This window comes from Pisolithus orientalis (assembly GCF_024613125.1).
Source record: "Pisolithus orientalis strain OTSU chromosome Unknown F5J12scaffold_1, whole genome shotgun sequence".
Classification (NCBI taxonomy): domain Eukaryota; kingdom Fungi; phylum Basidiomycota; class Agaricomycetes; order Boletales; family Pisolithaceae; genus Pisolithus; species Pisolithus orientalis.
Genome location: NW_026260782.1, coordinates 1,722,414 through 1,743,532, shown reverse-complemented (window position 1 = coordinate 1,743,532; position 21,119 = coordinate 1,722,414). Strand labels below are relative to the sequence as shown.

At 49.0% G+C, this 21,119-nt stretch overlaps 7 protein-coding genes across 7 annotated transcripts; 4 read left to right on the top strand and 3 right to left on the bottom strand.

Moving 5' to 3' along the window:
* The first annotated feature begins 6,539 nt into the window (after nucleotides 1–6,539).
* On the top strand, nucleotides 6,540–8,290 carry F5J12DRAFT_28520 (uncharacterized protein). Its single transcript, XM_051738738.1, has 11 exons — nucleotides 6,540–6,781; nucleotides 6,838–6,863; nucleotides 6,916–7,135; nucleotides 7,196–7,208; nucleotides 7,257–7,481; nucleotides 7,546–7,559; nucleotides 7,607–7,683; nucleotides 7,738–7,754; nucleotides 7,807–7,917; nucleotides 7,966–7,994; nucleotides 8,054–8,290. Exons 1-11 carry the CDS (start codon nucleotides 6,758–6,760, stop codon nucleotides 8,144–8,146), a joined length of 849 nt encoding a protein of 282 aa, XP_051605943.1. The 5' UTR covers nucleotides 6,540–6,757; the 3' UTR covers nucleotides 8,147–8,290.
* Nucleotide 8,291: 1 nt separating this feature from the next.
* F5J12DRAFT_934082 (uncharacterized protein) lies at nucleotides 8,292–9,356 on the bottom strand (the record flags this gene model as incomplete). Its single annotated transcript, XM_051749581.1, has 5 exons — nucleotides 8,292–8,660; nucleotides 8,717–8,891; nucleotides 8,960–9,116; nucleotides 9,168–9,244; nucleotides 9,327–9,356. 5 exons carry the CDS (start codon nucleotides 9,354–9,356, stop codon nucleotides 8,500–8,502), a joined length of 600 nt encoding a protein of 199 aa, XP_051605942.1. The 3' UTR covers nucleotides 8,292–8,499.
* Nucleotides 9,357–9,489: 133 nt separating this feature from the next.
* F5J12DRAFT_28516 (Longin-like domain-containing protein) lies at nucleotides 9,490–10,965 on the top strand. Its single transcript, XM_051738737.1, has 5 exons — nucleotides 9,490–9,815; nucleotides 9,870–9,979; nucleotides 10,033–10,193; nucleotides 10,251–10,412; nucleotides 10,476–10,965. The coding sequence occupies exons 1-5, from the start codon at nucleotides 9,744–9,746 to the stop codon at nucleotides 10,628–10,630; spliced, it is 660 nt and encodes a 219-aa protein (XP_051605941.1). The 5' UTR covers nucleotides 9,490–9,743; the 3' UTR covers nucleotides 10,631–10,965.
* A 197-nt stretch (nucleotides 10,966–11,162) lies between these two features.
* Nucleotides 11,163–13,667, top strand: F5J12DRAFT_793793 (uncharacterized protein). The gene is made up of 6 exons (XM_051743990.1): nucleotides 11,163–11,511; nucleotides 11,569–11,583; nucleotides 11,632–11,725; nucleotides 11,777–11,820; nucleotides 11,869–12,946; nucleotides 13,003–13,667. The coding sequence occupies exons 1-6, from the start codon at nucleotides 11,375–11,377 to the stop codon at nucleotides 13,459–13,461; spliced, it is 1,827 nt and encodes a 608-aa protein (XP_051605940.1). The 5' UTR covers nucleotides 11,163–11,374; the 3' UTR covers nucleotides 13,462–13,667.
* On the bottom strand, nucleotides 13,602–17,980 carry F5J12DRAFT_28577 (XRN 5'-3' exonuclease N-terminus-domain-containing protein). Its single transcript, XM_051738742.1, has 14 exons — nucleotides 17,909–17,980; nucleotides 17,800–17,848; nucleotides 17,593–17,729; nucleotides 17,501–17,530; nucleotides 17,343–17,445; nucleotides 17,173–17,286; nucleotides 16,953–17,104; nucleotides 16,780–16,905; nucleotides 16,208–16,730; nucleotides 15,435–16,137; nucleotides 15,299–15,379; nucleotides 15,186–15,243; nucleotides 14,683–15,132; nucleotides 13,602–14,632 (listed from the first exon to the last, which is right to left on the bottom strand). Exons 1-14 carry the CDS (start codon nucleotides 17,909–17,911, stop codon nucleotides 13,700–13,702), a joined length of 3,462 nt encoding a protein of 1,153 aa, XP_051605939.1. The 5' UTR covers nucleotides 17,912–17,980; the 3' UTR covers nucleotides 13,602–13,699.
* A 110-nt stretch (nucleotides 17,981–18,090) lies between these two features.
* On the top strand, nucleotides 18,091–20,026 carry F5J12DRAFT_793787 (eukaryotic translation initiation factor 2B delta subunit). Its single transcript, XM_051743989.1, has 6 exons — nucleotides 18,091–18,723; nucleotides 18,778–18,957; nucleotides 19,009–19,136; nucleotides 19,198–19,289; nucleotides 19,347–19,613; nucleotides 19,664–20,026. The coding sequence occupies exons 1-6, from the start codon at nucleotides 18,151–18,153 to the stop codon at nucleotides 19,864–19,866; spliced, it is 1,443 nt and encodes a 480-aa protein (XP_051605938.1). The 5' UTR covers nucleotides 18,091–18,150; the 3' UTR covers nucleotides 19,867–20,026.
* Nucleotides 20,027–21,119, bottom strand: F5J12DRAFT_793785 (mitochondrial 18 KDa protein-domain-containing protein). The gene is made up of 4 exons (XM_051743988.1): nucleotides 20,947–21,119; nucleotides 20,802–20,890; nucleotides 20,618–20,749; nucleotides 20,027–20,384 (listed from the first exon to the last, which is right to left on the bottom strand). The coding sequence occupies exons 1-4, from the start codon at nucleotides 21,091–21,093 to the stop codon at nucleotides 20,126–20,128; spliced, it is 627 nt and encodes a 208-aa protein (XP_051605937.1). The 5' UTR covers nucleotides 21,094–21,119; the 3' UTR covers nucleotides 20,027–20,125.

The following is a 21,119-nucleotide window of genomic DNA, read 5'->3' as shown; positions in this document are numbered from 1 at the left end:
CATACTTGTCTTTCTTCAATAGACTTTAATTCATCCTTCATAGTGTTGAACCACTTCTTTTGTAAATTGGGAGATAACTTTAGCACATCTTTGTAATGTTCCGGTGATTCTTTGATCCGGGCAGCCAATGCAAACTCAAAAGGATGCATTTCCAATTGTTGGTCTGGCATGCCTTTTGGCGAATCAGGAGTATCCAGAATAGGAGTAAGTGGAGATCCAGGAGATGTAGGAGTAGTTCCCTGTGGATGTTCTGTCCACTGACAAGGAACTTCAGGAGGAATCATTGCAGGAGGTAACCTTGGAGAAGGAGGTCTGCGTTCTTCTGCATATCTCTGAATATCTTCTCTGGAATTACGAGCATGCTGTTCAGCATTGCAAATCCACTGTTGTGCTTGATCCCGATTTCTTTGAATATCTCTCTCAATATCCACTGGAGGTCTGTCTCCATAGATGTTTCCAGGATGAGATACTGGTATAAAGCGATGTTTAGGATGAGGTTCTCTGTCATCGGCAAGTGGTTGAGCTCTGCAAACATTATGTGAGTCTCCTTGAATAAATTCAGGTTGATGAGGATGCCTAAGATGATGAGGGTCAACTGGTGGTGCAGCAGCAGGTGCTCTTCTTTGTTGAGCTCTGGGCTGGTCTGCAGCTCTCTGCTGTGGGTTTTGTGGTTGTGGTGGAGTATTAGGACGAGGTGGTTGGCATTGATGAGGCGCTGGTTGGATCTGATCAGGATCCGGTAATGAGTGTAGGCTTTCTGAGTCGGAAGAAGTTGATTCATGGTCGTCTTTGGTATCAGGGTCAAAGGTTTCAGATTTTGAATGACCAGAGCAGAAAGGAAAAGAGTCTTCTACGAAATTTTGCAGTGCAAGAAAGAATAATCTTCTGTCCATGTAAGAACCGATATCCTTTTGTATTAGGCTCATAGCCTAAGAAAATCATTTTGACTGCATGCGGTTCCAATTTATCTTTTCTTTGTTCTTTCGGAACCCATACAAAAGCTCTGCAGCCAAAGGTGCAGAAATAAGTGATATCCAGGATTTTTCCTAAGAAAAGTTCAACTGGAGTTTTGAAAGTAATCCTCTTGAGAGGAGTTCGGTTGTACACATGAAGTGCACAGTCAAAGGCGAAGTTCCAGAAGCATTTTGGAACACAAGCATGGTGTCAAATGGTCCCAGCTTTTTCAGAAATGGTCCGATTAAAGCGTTTGGCACAACCATTTTGCTGAGGTTGGTCGGCGATAGAAAGGTAATGGGTAATCCCGCACGAAGAAAGGAGCGCTTTGAAAGTGGTACCCATAAATTCTCCCCCTCGATCTGAACGGAGCGCAAGAAGATGATGCCCAGTAGTATTTTGCACAGACACCATCCAATTGGTGAAAGCAGTATAAGTGTCAGATTTATTGTGAAGGTAGAGACAAAAACCATAGGATGAATAATCATCCAAGAGGGTTAAGATATACTTGGACCGAAAATAAGATTCAACAGGTAATTCGAGAAGGTCAGCATGGACCAACTCGAGAGGTCAAGTAGCTCTTTTCCATGATGGTTTAAAAGCTTCAGAAGAAAGTTTGCCTTGTGCGCAACCTTTGCAAGAGGTAGTCTCCCCCTGTATTTGTATTTCGTGTTTAAGGCCCAATTGGCAAATATGTCTGAGAACTGCAGAAGCAGGGTGACACATGCGATTATGCCAAAGAGACTCTTGTGTATCCTTGACCAAAGGGCAAAGGACCCCAAAAGCAGTGGTAGGTGGAAGCAGTACACCCACAAACCAATGTAGAGGTGAAGTCAGTGAAGCTACTTTTGCTTCAAGGACAATCTGGCCATTTGGTGCTCTGATAGTCTCGCCAGTAAGTGTCGCTGTGCTCCTATACCCATTATTGAGGAGTGCATTTTGTGAACATAGTCACTTTGAAAACAAAGGACTGTAAACAACATTATGAAGTGGTAGGTTACTGCCATTTTCCAGGCGAATAACCACTGTTCCTTGACCGAGAAGTTGAACCTTTTTAGTGCCTGCAGTAGAGGCCAAAGGTGGATTTTTAAACTCTCGATAGGTCAAGAAATCAGTTTTAAAAGGAGTCACATGATGTGATGCTCCAGAATCCAACATCCATAAAGACTCACCCTTTGGTAGGTTCTTTTTTAGATTCAAATATGACAGTGGCACACCCAAGGGGTAACAGTCATAAGAATTGAAGGCATGACCATCAAACTGCATGGGTAAATACCCAGAGGCAGATTCATTGGGATCATACTCAATGTCTGGATTATGCTTTATGCGGAATGGTTTACATACAGGTTTTTCTGGCACAGATTCGTGAAATTGTGCTAAGGACATAGGGCGATTCTTCTTTTTAGAAGAATTTTTTATAAGTACGGATTTTTGGAGAGATCCTCTGTCTCTACTATTCTGTCCTCGAAGTCGAGGGGAAGAGAGATCATAAGTCTGTTTGTTCGCCTGAGGCGAATCGCCATGGTCCTCAACATTCCGAGTCTCCACCAAGTTCTCGCCAGCCAAAATGGAAGTTCCCATTCATACTGAGGGTTCGAGGGAACCACTCGTACATGACCCATCCTGCTCAGCAGGGGGAAGGGAAATCGTCCTCGGATGAGAGTCCGAGTACTTCCATTGCTCTGGTTCCTGAAGGGAAACCACCAGCAGGTTGCAAGTTGTGGCTGATTGGCAACAAATAGAACATTGGCAGGAATTAGAGCCAGGAATGTTAACACGAATCTTGACTGACTCAACTTGATCCAGTTGGAAATTTTGAATTTCCTCCAGATACCAAGGAGCAAGATTTCCGGTTGTAGCATCAACTGGATAATTGGGGGAATTCCCAATAGCTTCCATCGCCATATTTAAATCTTGGCGGGAAAGATCAGGATCATACATCTCAGTGTCAGTTATGACATGTTGACCGAGATATGTATTAAGGTCGTTAGAATAGACTCGTTCAACCAGAGTAGGATCCGGGAGAGAATATTCTGGAGATGGTTTGCGATGTGGAATTTCGAGAGCATCTAGCTCCAAATCGAAATCGAAATTTTCAGCAGCATTCTCGAAAGTAGATTGGTCTGGGTAAACATCCCAGGACCGAGAGTTTGGATCAGAGGAACCTTCTGAAAGTTCCTTGATATAGGCAGTGTCAATTGCTTCTGCGCCTTCTACTTCGAGATTATTGGCTTGGGCTTTGCCCTTGCCTTGGCATCTGTTCTGGCCTCAGCCACGAGAACCAGAACCTTGCTGCTGTTGTTGTGGAATATAGGGAGTATGACCTCCATGTCCATGTCCACAACCTCCACGACCTCTTCCATGACCTCCACAGTAACCGTGAAAGGATCCTGATCCAGATCCAGATTGATGATCGGAAGTATTATGTCCACCTCTGCAAATTTGACAGAGTGGCGGCTTATTCATACGTGCCAGAAGAGAATTTGATTCTTGTTTAATCTGAGTCAAAGATGACCCAGATTTATCCTGTTGTGGAAGCATAGTTTTGCCTGATTTGTGGGCCCAGACTTCTTTCATTTGAGGTATGACGGTATTGGGAGAAAGTTGATCAGCAGCAATAGAAGATAGAATATTGACAGGTGCTTGTTCCCAGGCTTGGGTCATTGAATGGACAAGGATGAGCACTTTCATTTTATCATTTAGGGCAATGCCCTGAGCACTAATGGCAGCTATGAGCATAGTTATTTCTGCGATTTTGGCCATTATATCATCCTTCAGTTTAATTTGGATACGGATTAGGCATTGAAACTCCATGAAGGTTGTCATCGCCGAAGGAGTTCCGTATTTAGTAATGCAGTCCATTTCAAATGAGCAGTAGCTTGTCCATCAATAGACATAGCGATCATTGGATCGCAATACAGTGTAAGAATGCCTTGGGCATGTGTATCAGATGTGACCCAGGCAGCAATGTCTGCAGCAGGACCACCAGCAGCAGGTCTTGCAACTGTGCTGTCAACGATTCCCATAATACCAAGAGTTTGCATATAAGCCTTCATAAGAACCAACCAAGAGGCATAGTTCAAGCTGTTAAGCTTGGGGATCTGCTTGGAAAGACCTTCGGACATCTAGTGTCAAAAGTCCATAAGCAGATGTTCGTATAAGAACGAGTGAGTCAGATGAATTTTAATGGATGGAGGATTAAGTTCATGAATCCGATTCCTTTTGGGTCTGTGAGCAGAAGCTCTAGCAGCTTGAGATGGACGGTGTCAACAAGTACCTTGGGTTTTGAAGTAAGGATGAGGATTTCATCTTTTCTCCATTTTGGTTTGAGGTGCCATAGTACCTTTCTCAGCGAATCTCCAAGATGAGATGCGAGAATTATTGCGCTCTAGACTTAAAAAGTCTAGCGGAGGGAAATAGTGGTAGCTCATAAAGCTCCAGTTGCAATCATGCAACGGTATCCCATCCGAATGAAATCCCAAGTAGGGATCAGCGCAAGAGTATGGTACATTTATGGCAGGAGAATAGCGAAAATGTTTGTCCTTAACTAATACTTCCAGACAATTGTAAGATTCATACAAAGTACAAGTATTAGTTTCCCAATGGTTTCAGCCACCAGATACGTACAGTATGTCCAGAGAGCTTGGAAGAGGATAGCTTCTGATGTATGGCGCAAGCTTCACGAGCTTGGCTAAGAGCGGTGGTGCATATTCTGCGAGGTCGGGGTTCTGCGAGATAATCAAAAGTAGTGTCGTCCATGACACATTCGAGATCGCGTAAAACCTCCTCTGTTCCAGGGCCAGTAAGTGAATCCTGCATTAATGGGGTCTGGACCCCATGAAAGATGCCGGTTGACAGTGTTATATCACAGGGTAACTCCCACATCAGCTTCATCCCTATACCATCGAATAGACCTAAAGAGGTCGCTATCAAACCTGTCTCCTCTGCATCTCCATTCTCGGAACCATCCCGGGATACAGGCAACGTTGGTGCTTCCGTCAACCCAAGTTCCTCTGAAATGGAACTCAAGATGCTGGTTCCAAAGGCAGAGAGGAGGGAGGATACCATTGAAGCAGGGATCATAGAGTGGGTGGATGTTGTAGTATATGTAGCAAAACGTATCGTGGGTGACCGAGAAGGCAGGAACAGTGTCGAGGGAAGGATCTTCATAGTAGGCTGAAGGAAGATCACAACCATTGAAATTAGCAATCGCGTGAGGAGTCGACATATGAGAAAGTTTAGGGAAGAAGTCAGTTAAATAACCGTGGAAGGCAAGATGAAGGCCCGGATAAAAGAAGGGCGATTCAAAACCAGGAAAGTGGGGCATTTGTTGCCACACTGTTTCCACAGTGTCAATGGGAACGAGGTACATCGCAGGGTTTGGCTTCTTGAAGAAAGCCATCAATGAAGGAACCACCTCACACCAAGATGCACACCCTCGTACGTATAACATCTCAGTGTATTCTATGATCTCTTTAACCACATACTTCCACCACTTTACTTCATACATCCCATCCCACTGCTCAGCAATGGCGAGCTCGAGCTTCTTAGCAATGACCAAAGACATCTTTTTACAGACCGTAGATTAGTTCCCATAATTTCATAAAAGAGCCACGAACGAGTGTTTTTAAAGTAAGTCAAACTCCATGTTATCATCAGCGACAACAGCGAGAATGAGCTCAGGATTGAGCAACTCATTCAAGGCAACGATCTCCTCAGGGAGGGGAGTTGGGGCCCAACGTGGAGAAGGCAGATCTCGTGCTTCAACCTCGTCATAAGGTGGAATGGGATCTAGGTCAGTGTCATGGTCGATGTTGGGAAGATGGAAATGAAGGTAATGAGGGGGCAGAGTTGGAGGATGAAGAATGAGATGCTGTAACAGCGCTCTGCGAAGAATCTGCTCTTGTAACAGAAGCTGTCACCTTCACCACCAAGCGGAGAGACCTAGAAAGGAAAGCCAAAAGGCTACCGAGCATACAAACAGCTCATGTAGATTAATCGGATCATAACCACCATAATGAAGTAAAAGAACCGCCTGGTTAAGACCAGCGGCAAGCGACATGGCGAAGACTACTACTACTGTCCCTAGTGCATCTAGGCCTATGACATCCATCGTGATTTGCCCATCGGCAGTGATCACTCAATGCAAATGCATAAATAGCTGACTGCCTAGTAAGGGGCAGGGCTCATAACCTATTGTGCAGAGGAACAGGGAGAAACGAAGAGCAATGGGCAAGAACACTTGCCTTTTGTTAGAACGGTAGTAGCATTTGATAAACTTGAAATAAGTTTGGTGGGGCTCAGTTGTCGAGTAGACAAGTGAAGAACAAATATAGAATTCGATGGGGATTGAGGAAGAAATCCCCAAGTTTATATACATGAGTAGGTACACACGGACCAGTAGCGTAAAAGGAAACTACTACTCAGTATAGTAAAGAATAGCACAGAAGGTCATGGAATATGACAGTATAATATGATGTCACTATGACATCATTGTGGAGCTGATTGCTAAGGAATGTCATGTGATAGATAATGTGTTGATACACATGTAAGTCTGGATCAATCTAGATGTCGGAACTATTAAGAATATTTCCAACAATTTCGGTGTCAGGAACTGCATTAGGCCGAGGAGAAACAAGTCAACATCAGAGGGTCTGCCATTGTCACGTGGATGTGACCGAACGTGTTGGCAAATCAGAATCTCCGTCTCCGATCGTACGAGCAATAAGATAAAGGAGCTCCAATACGACTGATCTGACCGACGAACGAACGAACTCGAACATTCACTAGATCACGATACACGATGCCCGGTAGACTTCAGTACAAGGTCAGATACGTTCAATGCATGGCGATTGTACTGACCGCGATTTGGTATAATGACAGAGTGCCCTGGTCACTGGTGCTGGATCGTAAGTTCATCATGTAGAGACCTGCAGAGCACAGATCTTATCGTTAACTCAGCGGTATCGGCCTCGAGTCGTCCCTGTTGTTCGCACAAGAGGGTGCTAATGTTCTTCTCGTGGATGTTAACCTGGCGGCTGCTGAGAGGAGTGTAACTCTAATCAGAGATCGATTCCCCGAGGTCAGGGCATTGGCGTTCAGAGCTGATGTCGGACTAGAGGCAGATGTAAAGGCTGCAGTTGATCTTGCAGTCAAAGAGTTTGGAAGGTTGGATATCATGGTGCGTTTTAATTGACACTAAACTAAACACAATAGTCCTGAGCCTCAAGATCCGGTTTAGTTCAATAATGCTGGTAAGATCATTCATGCATCCCTTTGAGACTATATCGAAATCGCAACAGGGATCATGCACCCGAATGATGACAACGCACTCAACACAGAGGAGCGAATTTGGGACCTTACCATGACAATCAATGTCAAGGGCGTTTGGTGGGGTTGTAAATACGCCATCCTTGCAATGCGCCAAAATCCGGTGGATGAGATCAAGGGCCTCCGAAGCGGTGGAAGCATTATCAATACTGCAAGTTTCGTTGCTATCATGGGAGCCGCTACGCCCCAGCTAGCTTGTAAGTATCCTGGCATGTACAACGGAAGAAAAAAAGAGAGACTGACCGATCGCAACGAAATAAGATACCGCATCCAAGGTTCGCTTGATTTTGCTTTCTTCGTTCCAAGACACTAATCGGACCAGGGTGCCGTTCTCGCTATGACCCGCGAACTAGCGATGGTCCATGCCCGGGAAGGTATCCGGGTGAATTCAATCTGCCCGTACGCATTTCTGCACCTTCTGAATTGAAACCTACTAATCTGAGTTCAACATAGCGGTCCCCTGAAAACCCGTAAGTGAACCGCGGCTAGTGTAGAGTTCCGAAATTCACGTGAGGCGCGCAGCTCTTCTCATGGACTTCTTGAACACCCCGGAAAAGCGAGAGAGACGCCTCGTTCACCTCCCAATGGGTCGCTTCGGCGAAGCCGTCGAAGTTGCCAAGGGTGCTCTTTTCTGTGCGTAGATCGTCTATCGACTTGACAACTTTTGCCTGACATATTTAGTGGGTAGCGATGATAGCAGTTACGTGACCGTATGTTATCCTCAAACCCTTCCATCGGGTGGTCTGCTCATTAGGTTATCCATTGACAGGGAACGGACTTCAAGGTTGACGGTGGTCTGACATCTTGCTATGTCACTCCTGTTGGAGAACCTGCTCTCTCTCCTCCTGCAAGCCTCATTTAAGAGCGATCCACTTCCAACGAAGTTAAATGTGCACCTAGAACGTCATTTGTGTAATTTTAGATTGTACTGAATGGGACGCTCAAATACTCAAATGAATTGGCCAATTTGTTGGGTCATGCCATGGTCCACCTCGTGCAGCATAGGCAACTGATAACAGGGTCCACCCTCCTTGGTTAGCGATGTGCCGCACAGCAGGCATTTCTGGAGATTATCTATCTCTACAGCAACAACCATACATGGAAACTACATTACAGCGAAACCGATATCAAACGAGGGCCAAGGGTGTACTTTCCGTGATGCAAAGGGCGCGACTGATAGCAAACTTGAACCAACTGATTGTTCCGATCTGACCTTCAAGAGGTCTTCTTTTCAGACCTGCGTTTCTCCGCTTTCTCACGTCGGATCCGGGCAATCTCGATGCCAATATCATTCTTCAGCTGCTTACGGAGCTCGGGGCGGTAGCCTACTGCGAACAAGAGCTCGAGGTGCACGAAGAAAGGGGCGAGAACGATTGCTGCGAAACAATTTCTCAACGTGTGGACTTCAAAATGATACTGATGAACTACGTACCGCCGAGGATGTTATCGAACAGCGCGGGAGCCCGACCCTCCATAAATCCGTGTCCAATGAACTGAGCGACCCATGAGGTTACGTGAACGATAATGGCGTTCCGAATGCCATCAGGACGATGTGCGTAGGCTGTTGCGCTCAGAAGTGTCAAGACCATATGAGGCGTGTAAAGGAACTAGATAAGTGAGATCATAAAATATAGTAATCAGTCTCCGTAGCAGTCGTGTTAAGAGACGAACATACTGCAGCGACTGGGTCGAGGATGACGTAGTAGATGATGTAAAATACGGCCATAAGAGCCGGGGCATTCGTTTCGAAGACAAAGGACTCGTTGAAGACATATTTGATGGGAGGAAGGAAGGCAGGTGGTGGGAGCTGAGTAGACAGCACGAAGGCGCTCCTGGGGTCAAATGCAGTGCTGATTCGATGCCCGTGGACGCAAACAACTTACCAGAGAATCGCTGGCACCCCGAAGATGTGGATCAAGACGTTCACGGGATGGGAATGGTAAGCGCCATAGAAAGCAAGCTAAGTACGAAGAGTTGCCGATGCGTATCAAGTGGTGCATAAGGCAAGGCGACTCCAGAATAGAGAACTCTCAGAGGCGTACCTGCTTACGCACGTCGAACAGGGATGACATGATGACAGTGGATGAAAGTCGAGTCTACGAACCAGGGCGCTGTATTCTGTTTCCATAGAACCTTTAGTATTTATGTGTAGAGTCATCTCCGGGCCCGCAGCAAAGTACTCACGCCAAAAACACGTGCGTTTCGAACAAACCGTACACGTATAGTCCCTCACCCGGCCTTTGCAACTAACAGAAAGCATTTATTTTACTGGTGATATCGAGAAATCGTGCAGACATCCATCGCTCGCTTTAGTTCTAACTAAAGATCGGACTTGCCGTTGCCGCAGTAATCCGTCTCAACGTCGTGGGCATGAAAGGCAGGCTATTGAGTAGACACGTGACCGCAGGTATACGAAATCACGCTGGGGCGACGCCGGCACCAAGCTTCCTCCATTCGACATGGTTCGGTCGACCATAATTGTACGGGCATCAGATGCATTACCGCTCGCCGCTAGCGTAGACGACGAACAGGTTGGTTCCTTGGGACTCATTGTAGTGGCGGGCAGCAGCTTACAAGCCACGTAGACCGAGCAAACACTCCAGGAACACAAGCAACAAGCCAAGCTTATATTCCGTCGCATAACTCCCCATTCCGAACCAAAGTGTTCCATCGAAAGCGGTCGATATACTCTACAGTAATACTTCCTGAACGGAATTTGGCACGCCATTCCGCTGACACACTGCGCAGTTACTTCCTTGCTGATAATGTTGTGTATTTGACTATCGCTGACCAGTCGTATCCTCGTAAGCTTGCGTTTTCGTACCTGGAAGAGCTCGAGAAGGAATTCTCCTCGTCCTATGGACCCAAGGTGGAGTCGGTGAGGAAGCCGTATGCTTTCGTTGGATTTGGTAAGTTTTTTGAACTGCCGCTGGCATTGCTCATCCTCATGCTTGTCGTTTGTGGAGACACCTTCATGTCCAAGACTGCACGATTGTACCGGGACACCCGGGCTGCTAGTGCTTCCCGAGGATCCAACCTGGACAAACTTAATGATGAACTGCACGACGTCACCAGAATAATGACGAAGAACATCGAGGAGCTCTTGCAGAGAGGAGACTCCCTAGACAGTAAGCACGAGCTGTCCACATATTTACATGGCAGTGTCTCTCACACGCCAACGTTTCTTGTAGGAATGTCGCATCTTTCTACTTCTCTTCGGACCGAATCAGAAAAGTATCGCAAGGCCGCAAGGAATGTGAATGTGCAGGCCATGATACGGCAATATGCGCCTGTCGGTGCTGTGGCACTTATTTTCATCATTCTCCTTTGGTGGCGATTCTCATGATTTGTTGACTACTTCAGCCACTGTACGTACTCTCTTATGTACCATTCCGCAGAGTACCTACCCCCTGTGGACAAACGACTGGCGTTCTGACGACAATTGTATGTCCTGCCGCTGGCCACAGGATTACCTGGTACGTACATATTCCTACATTATACCACCAGAAGACTGCGGACCATCTTTTGATTGTGGGAGCGGCGCTACGGTCTTAACATACCCGGCCGAAGTTACTGAGTCCTCGTGATCCCTTCCCTTGATTTGGATCAAATACATCCAAGACTTGGTAGCACCGAAACACGTAACGGAGTTAGGTTTGAACGATACAGCATTCGGCGTTTGTATCCCATATTTCACCTTTGTGGTAGAATCGGTGGCCGTAGGGCAGAGACAGGAGTTATTGATTGGCTACGGCCCAGTAACGTTCAACCCTGACAACCTGGGTTCGATAGAACATTTGGAATTGGTATGCCCTATCACCACGACCACCTGCGGTCCACTCAAAGTATGCTGGGCGCCCTTTCATTTCGTATATATCAGCTGCCTGGCCTGCAGCTACAGCATCCAGGGTTCAGCTGCTAAATGAAGCTGTCAACCGTGCCTTGAGGAATTAATCAGTGATCATCTCGATATAGGCAGACACGAGGCACGTTGCCGGCCGGGCAGATTATCTGGGTACAAAGCCTGGCTGGCTGGCATAACAAAAGGACCCTTATCGTTCTCTGTCTCTCATCATTTCTCTCTAGCACCATGAGCACCGCTGCTGTCTTTGGAGGGCCCCAGCCATACTCACCATCCTTGGGCTCCGGTGGTCAAATCCAGCCAGGTGCTATCACTTATACAACCTCTACAGGGCCCGATGGCGAAACGATCTATCATCCTTTCAAGTGAGTTGGTCTACAAAGTCAGGTCTATCCGGCCTATTGACGAGGCATTTCTTTCAGAGCTGTCCCTGCCAGGTAAGAGATGTTATTGTAACACTAAAAACCCTTACTGACACCCTGCAGCTACCAGACTCCTCAGGGGGTTGTACGCGGCATCCAATGGATCCCCGCTGAAGCGACCTCCATCTTGCCTCAGGGCGCTCAACCAGCTAATGATGTGAGTCGAGTTTGAGCCCACTTATACTCACGGTACCTTACCCATCCGCAGGAGTTTGCGGAATCATGGCGGCGTGACAGAGAGGTCGACAAGTGGTAGGCCTGATTTGATTCTTAACGATCAACATTATTGACACAGGATAGGCAAAGATCAGAAGAAAAGCGCAGAAAAAAAGAAGAGAAGGAGTCTATCAGGAGACTCTCCAAGCAATTCGAAAAAGACAGGGAAGAGAATGAGGTTCGCATTCACAGGGAACGTCGTCGCAGTTTCTACGGGGATGCGCCCCCGCCTCCATCTTATGCCCCGAGTCACGGGGCTTACACTCATAGCCCCAGCAGCGAGCTTGATCGTAAATTTAACGATCTGGACCTCGACGGGAGGACCTCGGCCTATGGCAATCGTCCAAGGAAGTACTCGATGAGTGGAGGTGATCGCACGTACAATGCACCGCCCGCAGAGGCGGGCTATGGGACCTCTGTAGCTTATTCGGCAGCCGGCCCTACTTCCCCCTATCGTCAATCTGCGTATACAACCTCTCCGAACATCCGCCCTCAAGAAACCTCCATGTACCCTGGTGGACCGGATCCAATCACTCGGGCTGCGTCGCCTTTTGCCCGCGGCAATGATCCCATCGCTAGAGCTGCTTCACCGTACGGTCGACCCCCCACGGAGCCTATTGCTAGGGCGGCGTCCCCATATGGCCGACCTCCAACCGAACCCATCGCCAGGGCCTCATCACCTTATCACCCTGGGTTTGTCCCTCGGGCCCCATCCCCTGTTCCGCCTCGTGCGCCATCTCCTTACAGTGCTGCCCATTCCCCGTACGTAGCTCGGGCACCTTCTCCTTATGCGAAGCCGCCACCACCTCATCTCGGTCGCGCGCCATCTCCATACCTTCCCCCTCAGGTGTCTCAGATGTACCCTCCAGGCCACGTCATGGAAGGCCAACCGATGTCGAGGTCCCGTGCTCCATCACCAATGCCTGGGCCTCCAGTTGCCTTTCCGACTTCGCCGCGCATGCCGGTGTCGGTCTCTACTATGGATCAACAACTTTCCGCGCCGGACGCATTCTCGCGCCCTGCTAATGCAGCACAGCCTTACACCCCATTTGGTATTATGAAGATCCAGGACATGGAACAATTCTACGACCAGATTCCCAGAATGCCCCTCGTGTTGGATACCCATGACGTATATCACCAAGATTGGATCAGATTCATGAATGTATGTCTGCGCATCTTGTCCACGTTACACCGTTTCTGATCTGTTGTGGGATACAGGATCTTGCTCTCGGATGGGCTGGAAAGTTGCCCCTCACTGACCTATCGCGCGGTCCGCCTCCTAGGCGTTCCCTACTCGTTGCAGACCTCGTCGATCTATGGAACGACTCATTCTTCCTGCCTCGTCGTGTTGAAGTCATTCTTTTCAAGGGTCACGAGCGCCGTTCTGGTCCCAATAAGGGCGTCATCGATTATCAACTGCCCGGATTTGAGGACTACGATTCGGACGACACTTCGTCGTCATCGACTTCATCGGACTCCGAATCTGACTTGTACCCTGGCTATGGCAGAGGTGTGGACCTTGCAGAGTCTAAAAGACGGATTAAGGAGAAAGTGGAGAAGAAGCTCCGTAAGAAGGAGAAGAAGGCCAGGCGAAAGGCCAAAGAGCGCGAAAAGACGTATGCGCTCTACATTACTTATGTGCCTCCCAGAGATCCTGCCTTTGGGTACTACCCCTAAATGCAACTTGTCCAGTAAACGACCAGGTTTCGTGTCAATATGACGCCAACATTTTCATTCGAATATCTCATATATCGCCTTGTTCCATTTCCCCAGTTATAACAAACCCTGCTTAAAGCTCCCACACATAGCTGACTGCAGAACTTGTAAAATCATTTCTGTACACTTGTAAAAGATAGCACGATGCAACATATTTATATGAAATCCATTAGTGAATGTGGATAAGTTAACATGTACGCTACCAGCCACCACGACCTCTGCCTCTGGGAGGATAGGGACCGCCATACCCACTACTACTGCCGCCGCCGCCGGTGTAACCACCGTATCCACCACGACTTGGTGGTCCACTATGACGCGCGCCGTAGCCACCATAAGTTGTCTCGTTGCCATAACCTCCGTACCCGCCGTGTCCATCACTGCCACCCCCATAGCCTCCTCCGCTGGCACTGGCGTATCCGCCATAATGTCCCCCTCTCCCGTAAGATGGAGGTTGATTGTCATATTGTCCATGACTAGCACCACCATACGCCGGGGGGCCACCCCTTGATGGACCTCCGCCTCTGGGAGGACCACCGTAGGGGCCACCCCGCAACGCGCCACCTCTAGCAGGACCGCCCCGAGGGTGACCTCGTTGGTAGTCCGTGTGTCCTCCATAGTTCTGTATAGGCGGCCTCCCGTTCGAACCGACCCCACCAAATCCAGGCTGAGGCGGAGGATAAGGTTGCCGCGGGGATTGCGAGTACGAGGACGGGCGAGTCGAGTGTGGAGGTCCGTACGACGAGGGGCCATTTGCATTGCTATGCATGTAGCCATTGCCGTAGGATGACGGTGATGGATGATATGACCCGCGTGGAGGTCCGTTCCGTCCACTGGTGTCTCGGTCATATCCGCCACGGCCACCACCACGGCCACCGCCCCTCCTGGACCGGGGGTCGAGGTCCTCTGCTGATAGTTGTCGTGGAGGCCTTCGAACACCAGGAAGGAGCATCGAACGATGAGGGCTGAGTTGCTTGGGGAAAAAGTATAAGGCGGAAAGGGAGCGATCATTTTTGATGTCGTCCAGCTTGACGGCCGTGAGGGGAGAGTAATATGTCGAGCCTGGTATGCAGTCGGGATTAGGGAGCGCACTACCACTAATACCCTTCGAGTCGTTGGCGGGTATCGGTACAGGCTATGGAAAGATGTGTCAATAAAATGCAATGTAGAAGGTAAAATACTCGCCTCCTTGCCCTTCCGTTTGCCGTATAGGCTCTCAAAGAAGGGATACAGCCTATGTTCATCGGAGACGTAGATGACGTTGGTCCCCCAGCTGTTCCTACGCACCTCATCCTCCGTCAGGGCAGCATACCCATCTTTCATCGCGTCCAGTAGCCGTGTCTCATCGATGAACGGGAGGAGTGCTACACCTTGCCAGACCATCTTCTTCCCATTCATGTCGATTTGGAAACTGGTCGGATAAAAATCAATGATAGGTGAGTCAGGGGACATCATGAGATCATGAAAAACGGCGGGTATGTGCTTTCTGGAAGCAGGAGGGAAGACACCCATGAGTTGTTCGTAGGGCTTAAACGGACTTCCCAAGGTGAAGTCGAGTTTGAGCTCATGCAAGTCTTCGAAGTCGGAGGCGAAAGGGGCGAAGTGATAAGGATAGTACCACTGCCACGAGGGAGTCTGGGGATAGCTATAGGTTAGCCAGACTAAGTCACCAGTAGACTACAACATACCCCTTGATAATAGTAGTGCAAAACCCACGCCAATCCTTCCGCATACAAATATGTAATCCTGCCAAGAGAGCGTGTGAGCGTAGAGCCAGGTTGTCCAAGTGATTATCACGCACTTCTTCCTGAAGTCAGCGTCAGAGGTTGGAACTCCAAACTTCTGTTGGTAATATCTTTCCTTGTACCCGGATTCCCAAAGTCTGGTAACAAAGGTCAAACTTGCTATAGTAGTGAAGTGATGCAAGATCCTCCAACCTGACGTTATCAGCCTGTTCCACAGATCCGTCTGCTCTTACAACTAGGGCATATGATGGCTCTTCGTCTGCTGAGGTTTCCTCTTCTTCAACAACAACGTCCTCTTCTGCATCTAATTCTGCGTCCTCAGCTTCAACCTCTGAGTGTTTACGCTTAGTACCCGCCGAGGAAGCGAAGGATACATCTGGTGACTTTGCCTCAGCAGATTCTTCAACGGTGTTATCGCGTCCAACATCAATGATCATGGAAGAACTGGAATTTCCGAGGCCAGGTAGCTCAAAATCATCTGATGACTCTGTTATCGATTCAGATGTTGTCCTCTGGATTTCTGTCGTAGTAATTGTAGTCGTCACAGGTGCGGACACAGAAGCGCTCGGTTTCACTGGCATCAATCCCCCAAGTTGTGCTTTGAGCATCTCTGCTGCACTCATATTCGCAAGCCGGATTGCAGCACGGTTTGCTACTACATCCCTGTTCGAGCCCGCTAGAGCCTGAGCTGCAGCAGGCGCATTAAGACGGGACTGTTCGGTCTGCGGCGCACCGAGGCCGACGGAATCGGCTTTGGCGGCAAAATCATTTGCTGGAGGGCGCGATGACCCACTGAGGCCTAGAGCGGGTGAAGGGCCGGTGGTGTTACGAACATCGGAACGGTTGGATGCGTCGATGCGGCGACGCTTCGTTTCATGGTCTTGTCGGTTCTCGGCTAATTTGGGGTAATATTTTAGATCGTGGTAGATGGTACATGCAAAGCCGGTGTCCGAGAGAGTGCTCACCCTCCTGTCTCTTGCGGAAAATATCATCCTCCCTCTTGGCCAGTCCTTCTAGTATAATTTGTGCCCTCTCCAAAACCAAATTTCCGTGGTTCGTCAGGTATCCGCCCATTCTCGGAAGTTCCTTCTTCCATATGTTTAGCAGTGTGTCTATAGCACCCTCTCTTATTTCCAAGCTAGGCAGATGCGGCAAGAAATCATTTCCCACAAAGAAGATCAGCAGAACCCAATCGTCGATGGCTTGTTCAATGTTGAAGGGAAATGGCACTGAAGGAACATATAGCTCGGCTTCAAGGTACTCGCGTAATATTGAGACATCGAGGAATATGAACGGTTTTTTTTCAGGTGGGGTAGGTTTCGGCTTCTCGAGCACATCGGGCGCTGGACCCGTGCATTGCGCCGCATAATGCCCCTCTTGACCACATTTTCGGCAGGCTGTACTTTTGTCCTGAGCAAAAACATCTTCACGCAGAACTCGGAAGTAAGGCTCATGCGTCGCAAGTGCAAGCATGATGAGGTCAGCATCCTACGATGCCAGTCAGTAAAGTATGGCCTGAGTAATAAAATTATCGTACCAAGCCGTATATGACATGCCTAGTATTGGGATCATGGGCAGGATTCACCCGCTGCCGACGGATCCAGTCCATTATCTTATGCTCTCCCTCTCCGGGAACACTTGCATCCGAGATGATTACTTGAAGCTGAAATGAATGAGCTACGCGGTAAGAAACTTGAAGCGACGACGTACATTCTTCCAACCGGGATCCGTATTCATCTTCTCCACCACCCAGTAACGCAAAGACGCTGCGAGTAGGTCCATGAACGGCGTCCCCGGCGTGATCGCATTCGAATCCCACGCCTCCTTGTTTTTTTCTTCTTCACTAATGGTTTTGCCCATTGCTATGGTGCCAGACGAAGTGTCAGGAACAGGTCTTGGAAGAAAAACGAAAATGCAGATAAAGACTTGCCTTCCCATTCGGCTACAGCGAGCCTACGGGCCTCGGCTTTATCCTTTGCTTCTTGGGCAGACCGAAAACGACGCGAACGTTGTTGGTTCATCTTAGCACGCGGCGCAACACCGTCTGCGGGACTCCGCGTGAGGCATCTATACGAACCAGAGAAACCTACATATACGTACCGATGGCCATGAAAAGGAGCTTCCGTGGTCTGATCATATTAACGACGCGGTTCGTGTATTTGAAGACTTCCAGCATCATTTCTTCCTCCGTTTCCGGAGCTGGCTACAAGGAAGTGAGCATGTGAATCAAACTAGACGGGGAAGTAGAGACTGCATACCTTCCCTTCTGGATGCGTACACGGGTGAACCTGACCATGACAAAGGTATCAGTACTGAACATGAGGTGTCTTGATGAACGAAGGGAACGTACGATACCATTCATATCGAGGTAGAGGTTATCAAACTCGACGCCATTCGGGTTTGGAGTGGTGATGTCCACTGGAAGCTTGATTGGTTCTCCGAGAGCGTCTGGGACTTCGGTTTCGTCTTCCTCAGCAACAGAGGTGACTGTATGTCGATTTCCAGATGGAGAAAAAAAGTGAGAGGAGAACATTTTTAGAGTGTACAAATACCGCACCGATTCTTGGGTACTTTTTGCTAAGCCAGCGAAAGAGTGCGGGTACACCCTAGAAAAAGCAATGAAGATGAGTACCACCACAGAGCTGAATTACATGAATACTGCATACCATGATTTGCTGTCTGTGTCGAGGATGTACAAGTACAAGACCGATGAGTGTCCTCCGTTGGAATGCAGGGACCGTCGCTTATTATTATGTAATGACCAGAACACAGCCACGATATCTGAAACCGGTGTGCTTATGTGATCCGTTCCCGCGGTGACGGATGTGACTCGCTTGGGCGGGTCGATCGCAGTTGCAGTACGTAGATGTCATGCTGAGACTAGCCCAGCTGATCACAACAGACGACGATGAGCACGACAATGACGCAGACAGCGAGCACACAGACACCCATCAAACCGGCGATCCAGTCGTTCACCCAGCAACACAGTCGGGCACGATCATCTAGTAACGCTCTACAGAACGCTGGGAGTAATCCCAACCCAAGCCCTGACAGTGGACCCAAGTCCCAGAAGCAGATGACCAAGGCCGAGCGTCGCGAACTGCAAGAACGTCAGCGAGCCACAAAGGCTGCCGCAAAGGCTTCCGGACCAAGTACCCCGGCTACCAAGCCAGGCGCAACGCCAACTGCTAAGGGCACTACACAATCCCCTGCAAGCGCAGCCAAAAAGTCCGGAAAGACTGCAGACGGGAAACACGTCAAGGGGGAGCAAGAGGATACATCCCACCTTCACACACATGCCCAGGTCGACGATACGACTCGCGGTCTCCGCATCTTCTCGCATTTTGGCCTCCCAAAGTCTCCCAGTGTCACCAAGGGTGACGTACATCCCGCAATTATACGTGTAGGACTCCAGTTTTCAGACTTCAAGATCACTGGAGCCAATGCACGATGTATCGCTATGTTGACTGCTTTCAAGGCAGTATGTCTTCCGTTTCTGCGACGATCGGAGGCTGGTTTATGAAATATTGTGCAGGTCATCCAAGGCTACGTGACACCTCCGAACAATACTCTCTCTCGCCATCTCATGACCCATCTCTCTCCCCAAATTAATCACCTCGTTTTGGCACGCCCGATGTCAGTGACAATGGGCAACGCAATTCGACAACTGAAGCTAGAGATCAGCGGCTCGGATATAGATCTACCCGAGCAGGACGTGAGTCAATGTTACCGATCACCTCCACCTCTCATGACCCCACGAAACTAGGCAAAGAACGCACTCTGCACCAAGATCGATAACTACATCCGAGATAGAATCATTATCGCTGACCAGGTGATTCAAGAAACAGCGGGAAAAAAAATCAAAGATGGAGATGTCATTCTTACCTATGCGAGGTGACTACTACCACCGCCTTGCAACAGATAGTGTGCGCGATGCTTACTATGCGGGGGATAGATCATCTGTAGTGGAAAAAGTTCTTTTACGTGCTTGGGAGGACGATAAAAGATTTTCAGTTATCATTGTCGATTCCAGACCTATGCTGGAAGGTATACGTGTTGATACTTTGGTCTCACCCTTGCCACGCATCTGACGGACGTGCTCAGGCAAGGCTCTCCTCAAGGCGCTCACAGCCGTATCAATCCCTTGCACATACTTGCTACTCCCATCCCTTCCTTCCGTGCTCCCGCACGCCACGACGCTCTTCGTTGGCGCGCACTCGATCCACGCTAATGGTGCTGTTTTCTCGAGGGCGGGAACAGCTACGGTAGCGATGATGGCCAAAGCGCACAATGTGCCAGTCGTAGTTTGCTGTGAGACCTACAAGTGGTCGGAAACCGTTCGATGGGATAGTTTCAGTAAGAACGAGCTTGGTAAATTTCACGTGGACTTCTTCGTCGTGTTTCGCTCATTTTGGATGCAGCGCCCACCCCTTTCCCCACGTCCTGCCACTCCTCTCGTCATAACCCTGACATCAAAACGAGCCACAGTCTCTCGGTGTTATGTCCACTCTATGATCTCACGCCGCCATCATATATCACAGCAGTTGTCACTGAGGTCGGAGTAATTCCTCCGAGTTCCATGTCGTCCATTCCCGCCGCTCTAGGCAGGACGATAGGGATGTGAGGAGTATAATGTATGTTCGTTTTTGTTTCCATGCAGGTGTGACGCAACAGAGGGATGGTATGAGGTTGCGACCATGGGATACATACCGCACGTTCCGCAGCATTTGTCGCAAATACTTACGTAGTCATACTTCAATCGTTCTCGCCCGAATACGTGTCCGCAGTGATGGTATCTTTCTGTGGATAGTGCTTTAAATCAGGGGAGTAGTGCGGCAAGATGAGGTATAGTATAAGCTGGGAAGTCGACTGCCTAGAATTAGTTATCCGCGAGCATCGTCCCCTTCTTGTCTTGCTCCCTCTTTCTTTGCGACCCTGTTAGCAAATGCACGGGCCGCCATCCACTCCCAGGCACGATCGATGGCGTGCTCGACGGGTTTGTCGAATAGATAGGGGAGGATCGGTACGACTGACAGTCCTAGGGCCGTTGGGCCCCACGTGCGCAAGCGGGGATGCTTGGATCGTGAAAAGACGGGTTTGGAGCGGGCGACGATCGTATGGATGGTAAATGCGGGAAGGGCCCTGAATGGTAAAGTGTAAGTCCGAGGAGAGTAGATAAGTGAGTATAGGGGAAAGTAATGGCGAAAAGTAACTGTGCCAAACGCAGTCGAGCAAAAAACAGCAGGATCTTTTTTAAAAGTGCAAGGACCCCGCGCGCAACCGATGCCCGAGGGTTGAAACTTGAAGGGAAAAGAGAACACGTTGCACCACCGCACGAACCAAGGCACGAACGTGGAAGTGGAGTTCAAACTCACATGCTAGCGATACTCTGAAACAGCGCACGTTTGACAGCGACTAATCCAATGCGTGTCGGTTCAGATAAATGTGCTACCTCACTTGGAGATGGACCACGTCTGTGGGCCTTGTATGCCTCATAAGAGACATCGCTGCGAGGTTGTTGTAAACCGAGGACAAATTGGCAAAAGGCCACGTACTTACGCAGAGAGGTATAGCCAGGAGATACCATATGCAGCCTTGACGACTGTGGGTGGGACGAGGGGCCGAAAAGCTTCACCAACGTCACTGGTCTGGCTGTCCTGGTCAATGATCTCGCGACGGGGTCTACGAATGCAAGAGTGCGCACATATGCAATGTACCGATGAGTAGCCCTGACAGCGGTGCGGAGACGGGCACCATAGGCCATATACCTCAGCTCTGTGTCTGTAGAATCGACATCCTTGTCAGCCAAAGAGCTGACCTCGCTCGTCGCCTTCTCTGCCAGCGATGACATATTTGAGAGAGGACAAGTCACGTGCG